Raw genomic sequence first — 8,807 nt, 5'->3', positions numbered from 1 at the left:
TCTAAGCCAAAAAGCTCCCCAGCTTCCAAGCACCACTCGATCGCAACGCTTCTGAAACGTTCGGTTCGAAGTTACGTGTATAAAGTTGTTTTACAGAAACGTTTTTGAAATCCTCCAACGTTTCAAAAGCATTCCCCGACCCAACGTCACAGTTTCCAACCAAAAGTTCCTCGTTATTCAGATTACACACACATGCACACACAGACTTACGCCGGTCGTTCAAGACCCAGTGCCTCCTGGTGCCTCCTGGCCTTGAGCCTCAGGTCGGCGATGCTGCTGCTCTTGGACCTGCTGTTGGCGGCCGCCGCGGCAGCTAACGACGCCGCGAGATTCAGGTGGTGCGGATTGCCAGCACTGCCGGATGGGCCAGCTGCGCTGGAGGTGTTAGGGTGACCACCGGGCAGACAGAAGAGACCACCGGCCGCGGCGTAGTGGAGCACGGCTGGATCGAAGGCCGAGGCTGCGCTGTTCGCCGATTGGATCTGAGGATGCAGTCGGAGGGCTGGTAGGTAAGGAGCCACTCGACAGGGCTCCAGACTCGTTGGGGGGCTTCGCGGTGCCAGGACCATGCCGCCTGTCACTCCTGTGGAGATAGCGAGATATCGGTGTTTTCGGTCACGCAGCGTACCGTCGGTAAAACAGATTAGGAGGTAAGCGGAGGCGCGTAGCGCCCCCTTAAGGGGCGGTCGGAGGTAAAAACACGGTTTTTCAATGTGTTGAGTTTATTGAATCATTCTACTTTTAGTTTTTTTCAACTTCGGGGGGCGAGCCTCCGGCAGCCCCTTAACTCGCGAAACAATGCCTACTTGTCTTACATATCGATAGCAAAAACGACAACATCTCACCTTTGTGCAACTGGCTCTCGTGTTTCCGGCACTTGGCGCGTCGATTCTGGAACCAGACCTGGACGCGCGCCTCGCTGAGTCCAAGTCGCTGACTCAGCTCCTCGCGCATGAAGGCGTCGGGATAGTGGGTCTCGTCGAAAAGCCTCTCGAGCTCCGCCAGCTGCTCCAGAGTGAAATTCGTCCTCGACCTACGCTGTTTTCCGTTACCGCCACTCCCGGCTCCGGACCTTCCGTTTCCGCTGCTGCTGCTAGCGTTACCTGAAACTTCCCCTATTAGCTGTTGATTTTTCCCCGTTTACTTCGACAAGGGGGTTGCGCGTTGCAGTCGGATGTGGACATAGGATTTTCAAAACGTTTCCGATTTCCTGAAACTGAATTTTCGTATCGCTTCTCGTTCTTCTAAAGCAGAATTTATCGCGAATTACCAAACTCTCGCGAGTGAAAATCTCCAAACGACCGAAACTTCCTTCATCTCGCAGCTCCTATATATTCGCGCGGGAAATTCCCGGGTATAAAGAAATCGAATTTAAACAACCTCGCTCGCGGGGGAGGGGGGGGGGAGAGAAAAAGCTCCGCTCGTAATTTACAGCCGGTAGTAGAGAGGCGAGAGAATATCTCTTTTTCTCAAGGAAAGTTCCGAATCTCGTTCACGGCTCATTTCTTTTACGCTTTCGGCGGCGGCGACGACGCGTTTTATGCTGATGCGGCGACGCAGCTTACGAGCTTCCCATTCAAATCTCCGAAAGTCGCCGCCGATTGGCTCGAATCAGCGGGCGAAGCTTCTTCTTTTTTTTTTTATTGCCGCAGCTGTGAATAAGGTATTATGATGGATCGGGCTGGCTCTTCTCGTCCTTGTCGAAGTTCCGTTTATAGTTTTCCTCGCGCTTCGACGCCTTCTTTACTTTGCATATTTGGGTGTAGCTTGAAAATCGTTCTGCTATCGAATTTTTGATGAAAAATTAAAGCCCCGTCAGCGCCGTCGTTAAACAGCGATTCCTCGGCGAGGACGAGTTCGTTAAGAACTGCAGGTAAAATACACCGAGCTAAAGTAGTCTTATCCAGCCCCTGGAAGAAAGTTTGCCGCGGGTCAAAGGAACACTCGGTTAATTAATCGCGCGGGTGTGTATGTGTGTCGCAAATTAATGGCCCCTTAATGCAACGGCAAACTCTTACTTGGAAATTAGACTCGAGCAGTTTGTAAGCGTATACGTACAGCGAGAAGCATCAGGAAAAGACGAAGCAGCGGCGAAGGGAACGTGATTTATATAATTTAGCAAAGTGCCAGGGGCTGGCGTGCAGTGTAAGGGGGTCGTTACTGCACCGATGGAGCATCTAGCTTTAATCACCCGCTACGGCTGTTTTGCCGCAGATTTTCTTCTATGTGGGGGTGTACGCTTATATAGGATGTATCGCTTCGCCGACGTATTTAGGGTGGACACGCTCGAGTGAGCATCGCGTCGCGCTCAAGTGGACACTCTTACGCCGATTACGTTTCGTAAACGTGTTACTCTTGCCGCGACGAGTCTTCGAGGAGTGTGGAACAGAAGCTTGTTCACACGCGAAATTCAACGTTAGGTGAGGTGCAAACTTGATTAAAAAAGAAGTAGTCCTTGTCCAGCCACACATCCCCGCGAAAACGCGACGGTTAGGGTAAAAAGGAAGTTTCAACGAATTAGCGGACACCTAAGGCTTAATCCAATATGCTCGAAAGCACGTCGGCCCTGTTTGCACGCCTGATTTCGGCTGCATAAATTCTTTCTTCCTGCCCGAGTCGTGTACGCTGATTTTACACTACTATGGGGGCGACGAGTTTGATGAAGAGATTCGAGGGGTCCAGGACCTGTAGGGGGGTGTCGAGATGCTAATTTCATTGACTCGATGACTGCTATACCCACTCGTCGCGCATGTGTGATGTGTATTGTTGATTTATTCAATCTGCATGTCGCTGCGGATTAAATTTCTTTTTATTTATGCAATAATATTCAAAAATTTTAAATAGAAATCGAATCCCTTGTAATAAAGTATGTTAATGCAATCAGCGAAGAACGGCGCATAAATAATTCACAGCCTCGTGGAAATTTCAGGCGCGTGCAATACTTGAGCCCTCTATACTTCAAATCACGCGCACGCGGACTTTCAACTGCGCGTAAATACGTAATAAAACACACACGAGAGAAACAAGTCGAACAAAGGAAGAAACGGATTCGATGCAATCACACACTACACAAGGGGCTGACTAATTCGATTACGCAGTGTATAGTATATGAGAGCGACTATCCACCCCCACCCCCACCCCCCTTTGCTGCTTATTCTTCTCTCCCGAAGCGAAAATGTGCTGCGGCATTTCGAAGACCGAGGGAAATGACGCGAGACGAGTTTTGCGTATTATCGTCGCGATATAGCTGGTATACGTTGTGTAATGCTATTACGCAGATGAAAATCTCTTGGCGAGAGTGTGCAGTGTGAATTGGGGTGGGTTTCGCTCTATAAAATTGAAAAGAGATTATACAGATGCTCTTTATCGCCTCTCTCGAGAAAGAGTCGATTGGATTGATGGATTAGATTTTAGGTGTGTGTGTGTGTGCGTGTGTGTAAGTGGGAGATGATCGGCTTGACGCTTGTAATAAAATGGAATTATCACACGTAGTTGACGATGGTCGCTTAATTCTGACTTTGAGAAAAGCAATCGCTTTTGTGTAAGACAATAACGGTAGACTCAGGCAGTTATAGCATGAACGACCCAACGCAAGGCTGTTTAGGCACAGGAGTTTGCACACCTCTATATCTACACTCCGAGTGCAGCTTCTGATGAGGGAAGTAAAAAACAGCCTATGCGCCACCTATCGTCGCTAAGCAGAAATCAGAGATGGGTAAGTTCAAGCGGTGGGGAGAATCAGGCCAGTCCAAAACTGTTGCGATTCGCATGCACCGCTGTACGAATATTTAGATAATAATAATAAAATTCAATCACCTCCTAACAAAAAAAAATTCTTCCATCGGACTCTACCTCTACACACACACACACACACACACACGGTGTCGACCCCCTGACGCGCAATGAATTTATGGTTTAATACGCGAGTTTCGCGACAGCCTCGCCCTTTTAAAAGCGCCTCCATAACTTTTCCCGATTAAGCGCAAATCAAAAAGCAATCTGCCCACACCGTCCCCACGAGTGTATACCATCGAAATAATAAATATACAGCCCCCCCCCCCCCCGCCCCTCTCACTATCCAAGTGCGAGAAAAGTCTCGACCGGCAGTACATCAACTCGCCTCTGCGTACACACACATACACCGTCGGCCGAAGAGCGCAGCACTTTGCCTGATCTTACGAATTTATGTTTCTCTCGAAAACTAGCCTTAGGGCAGTACCCTTCGGTCAGCTTGTATTTTTTTTTCTCTCCCGCTCTCCTCTTTTACGAGCGGCTATTTATGACGCTTTTCGGCGATTTTTCAAACTTGCCGCGCTTTTTTTTTACGAGGAGCTTTTTTACGAGGCCGTTTAATCGGTCGAAGTGCTTTTCGGAGCAGAGCGACGGGAGGGCTCGGTGAATTTGAAACTGCGAGAGAGAAAAAAAGCGAAACGTTCGGCTTCGATAACGCGTCAATCGGGGATATCGGAGCCGAGTGTGGTGCCGGCAGTTCGAGGCTCGCTTCCCAATCGAAGATGACGTGCTCGCAAGCTCGACGGCTTCGATAGCCTCTGAGCTTTATTGGCCGATAGGTCTGAATTATAAACGACTTCTGGGCTGTGTGTATAGGTCAGAAGGGAGAGAGTGGGGCAACCGCGCGGGTCGTGTGTGTATAACGTGGCCGGAGTGCTCTTGCTGTGGGTCATCGATCGGGATGCATATCATCGTTAATCAGTACACTGAGACGACTAATTAAACCAACCTTTGGCATCGTCGAGCTGAAGCAGACTAGGCCTGGAGAGAATCGGCGCCGGTCTGACCTCGGCTTCCTTCTGCTCGTCGCAAGGGCTGCAGGAGCGATCTCTACTGCTGACCGGCGGTGGCGACGGTGTACAGCCCAGGAGCTTGCGAACCGAAAGCTTCAACTCCGGTGGTTTGGTCAAGCGCTTCTCCGTCTCTTCCTTGAGCTTTTGGCTCGAGGACAGGGACAAGTCCTCCGGCTGCAGGCGAGTCTCTGGCGACGATGGCTCTTTCACCGACGACACTACGACGCTGTTGCCACTGCTGCTGCTCGAGTCCTGCTGATGCTCCGACTCGCCCATCTCTGATTTTCCATCTGTGGAGACGTGTTTTTTTTTTTTTTCTATTATTGTATCGCAGTGTATGAACGATTAGAAAGAAAAAAAATCGGTGTGTCAAGCTTCTCACACTCGCAGCACCGATAAGCACAACAAAGTATACAACGTACTGTCCTTCACTGGATCCAGTATACGTTCTCCGTTTCTCTCGTTCGGCTCCTCTTGATCCTTGTCATCAGCAGTCTTGGCGCATCCAGCGACAACAGCCCCGACCAGCTGGGCAACGCTCAGCGATATGGCAGCTTGCAATCGCCTGGGCTGTTCCTGATCCTCGTCTTCCCTTTTATGATGATGGTGATGATGACGTTGATGATGATGATGACGCAGAGCGAAAGCCAGCTGTCCAGGTCCCTCGAAGCTCTTGGAGACAAACTGGGCGAGCTGCTCCATGCTCTGCGCGCAGCCCCGGACTGCGCAGTCTGGCGTCTCGGGAGTCGAGGCGCGGTTATAGGCGCAAGCGTCGAATGGCTGACTCGACCAATGGGGATGTCCTAAGGGCGGAGCTTTCGTTTAGGGGGTGTGTACCCCCAGAGGGTTGGCGGAGAGAGGAAGGGGTGAATAGGTGCGAAGCAGCGCAATGGAGATTATCGCTGATAGCAGATTGTGTGCAGGAGACTTTTTTCGGGGGGAAAGGGGGGGGGGGGAGGGATGGAGGGAGCAGATCGCGAGTTGATGCTTGTAATTGAATTGTCGCGCGTGTAAGTACGCGCGGGTGTTTAAGGAGATCCCGAGGTGTGGGAATTGGGTGAACGATATATCCACGTGGAGCTTGCTAAGACGCAAGCTCGTAGAAAAATCATGATCGTTTTTTTTCAACCGCTGAAAATTCAAAAGACGACTCCGCGAGCGTAACACATCATGCAACTTTCAGTAGTAACGTCTCAGTGCAGTCGGACGGAGAGACAGATCGAGTTGAATCGCTTCTACCAGACTACATGTGTACACACGTGCCATGAGTAAGCTCTATGTAATGTTATATAGCTCTGCTCTCGGATTCATGCACGTACGAGCGCTTTCTCATGCCTATGTGTTATACAGCCGCTTCGGGCTTATTTGGCGGACTTATGGCGAGTACAGAAAGTGTTCAAGGTCGGAATTTTGAATTTTTTTAAATACTTATTCGAAAATAAACGCGTCGAAACGTATAAAGCTCCTCGCTAAAGAATATAATTAAATTTTACTGACCGTGATAAAGGATGGATCCGCGCGTTAGATTAACGAACTGTATGATGAGATTTCGCGCGGACCGTTAATCTCAACTATTTTCCAAACGTGTATAATAAAGATAATTTATGTAACGCGTTCTCGCGAGCGGAATCGTAAAAAAGCTCCCGAAGCAGTAAAAAAAGTCTTCATGAAGACATTATCGTCTCTGCTCGCTATAGAGCTTGGAGTTTTAGATCTTGGGCTGACTATATATTGTATGGTACTGTTATACGAGTTACATCATCGTCGTTCGAGAGAAACTTTACAAGAGCTTTCGTCTGAAAAGACGCGTTTTCTTGTCTTGCGAACCAAATACACGAACACACACAAACACACACACACAAAAATAACGTCACATGCGCTTATAATATCTCAGCTGATGCTCTTATCACTAGAAGCTTCGAAAGTTTCCAATTGGTCACCTAAACAACCAACGAGAAAACGAATAAAACGTACGAATACACATCACATCATTACATTACATCACCTACAATAACACAGAATCGCCCCAGGCTAATTTTCATCGCCACAGCGCCTATAATGAAATCACGACATTACAATTACACGCGTTTGATAAAAGCTCGCTCTCAATATATACCACGACTGCATTCGTTCTCTCTTCCCACACACACACACACATATAACGAGAAGTCGAGCCCCCCTCGCGTCTCTCGTATTTGCCGCTACCAAACTCGGCAATATTTAAATGGGATTGCGTTCGGGAATGTAATTGCTCGCGCAAACACGACTACGCCGCTCGCGCACAGGAGCGACGTGGCTGTATGTACATATATATGTATATGTATAGAAGAGGAGGAGAGAACCGGGTGCGCGCGCGCGCGGATATGGTCCGTAACGCGGAGGCAGACGGAGCCAATCAGGGCGCAATGCGATTACCTTAACGAGAAATCCGATTACTTATTCATTCGCCTAACTCGAAATCAGTTTAACTAATCGTTTAATTCGCTCTCTCTCTCTCTCTCTCCCTGCTCTTCGCGAGGCTTCGGCTCTGCAGTGATGCTCGTCGGCCTGTCTATAATGCGCCCCTGCTCTGCGTCTTTCTCCGGTCTTGTACGATGTGGTCTCGAGATTTCTCGCGCGTTTGTTTTTTTGGATTTTTTGAAAAATTTGTTTACACCTTTACAAGTCTTAGAGCGTCGGTGTGTACAAAAAAATCGAGAGATAAAAACGAAAGCGAGCGACGCGGAGAGGGACGAACGAGGAGAAGAGCGAATAAGACGAGTATACACGCAGGAGGGGGATTGCGGAGGCCTCATTCAATTCAATTACGTAATGAATTGTCGTGTCTTGAGTAAACACCCTTCCTCGCGGCGACTCGTCTACTCGCTGTGTGTATATCTATATATATGTACATCGAACCGGGGGAGTTTGGGTACAGGGGTGTGAGAGACGAATATCCGTGCGCGAGAAGCTTCTCGCGCTCATGCGAAATTCACCTTCTCTCAGCTTCTCGTTACGCTAATAAAACTGGCTATACTATTCGCCCTGTATCGTTTGTCTACTTTTAGTCCCTATTCGCTATATCTGTGTATCGTTATGTGCGGCTGTTTCTTATAGAGATACTTATTTCTGCAGTGATTACATAATTAAGTTGTAACAAGTATGTATGCCGATTACAAATTGCAATGATATGACTTCACAATCGATATGTTATAAAAATGATTTTTTCGTGATACAACATTTATCAAACAACAAATAAAGCGTAACGCAGTACCGCAGAGCAATCGATCAGCTGATCGCATAAAGAGCAAAGATCAGAGCTAGAAGTGATCTCGTTAGAATCGTATATACACCCTTTTTCTTCCGATCGACCGGCCAATTAGCTCACGTCAAGCGCCCTTGGCAGCTCGGAGATCTCATTAGTAGCTTGCGGATTCAATGCAGCTTTCAAAGCTCTCTGTCTCTCTCACACACGGCGCTAAAGCAAAGCAAAGAGCCAGTCGTCGGTTCGAATCCGATGATTAGACGCAGCTCTCGTCGCGCATTATATGATCGCAACTCTATCACATCCTCCCGACGATCGCTATACATGTACCCAATACCCATACATACATCAGCTTTGCATAGCTCGCTGCTGATACATCTCTCGCTGGTGTTTGCCGACTCGCGAATCAATTCGCTGTGCGCCGGTAAACTCGCATCAGATCTAGACTCGTAGATGTGTGTATGTGTGTGTGTGTGTGTGGCTGTGCAAGCGCGAGAAAGCTTGCTTGCGCAAACGAGCCGGCCATTGATCCGCAGTCGCGCGGCCCTCCCCCCTCCGACGAGCTTTGCATGCGAACTTGCGCCGTATATCTTGCTGCGGATATTTAAACGTGGCGATGCTGTAGACTGAGTTTTGATATTGTTATGGATGTCGTTTTTTTTTTTTAGTTTTGACCTTTTTGGATGATTGATCGCGGCTTTGATTTTCGAATTGGGATACCTATAGTGTATACGTAGAGATTATATATTTTAATACGC

The 8,807-nt window shown here is 48.5% G+C and overlaps 1 protein-coding gene across 3 annotated transcripts; it reads right to left on the bottom strand.

The window, feature by feature from the left end:
- LOC100122913 (pituitary homeobox 3) lies at positions 1-8,661 on the bottom strand. 3 transcript variants are annotated; one of them, XM_008216598.3, is made up of 4 exons: positions 5,228-8,661; positions 4,742-5,095; positions 846-1,115; positions 1-583 (listed from the first exon to the last, which is right to left on the bottom strand). In XM_008216598.3, exons 1-4 carry the CDS (start codon positions 5,505-5,507, stop codon positions 207-209), a joined length of 1,281 nt encoding a protein of 426 aa, XP_008214820.1. In that variant the 5' UTR covers positions 5,508-8,661; the 3' UTR covers positions 1-206. The 3 variants fall into 3 exon arrangements, with proteins under 3 accessions (XP_008214820.1, XP_008214821.1, XP_008214822.1); XM_008216599.3 differs by having other exon boundaries at positions 846-1,109; XM_008216600.3 differs by having other exon boundaries at positions 846-1,103.
- Between the last annotated feature and the right edge of the window lie 146 nt (positions 8,662-8,807).

The sequence above is a fragment of the Nasonia vitripennis genome, chromosome 4, assembly GCF_009193385.2.
Source record: "Nasonia vitripennis strain AsymCx chromosome 4, Nvit_psr_1.1, whole genome shotgun sequence".
Lineage (NCBI taxonomy): Eukaryota > Metazoa > Arthropoda > Insecta > Hymenoptera > Pteromalidae > Nasonia > Nasonia vitripennis.
The sequence above is the reverse complement of the archived record's forward strand: the minus strand, read 5'-3'. Positions and strand labels throughout refer to the sequence as shown.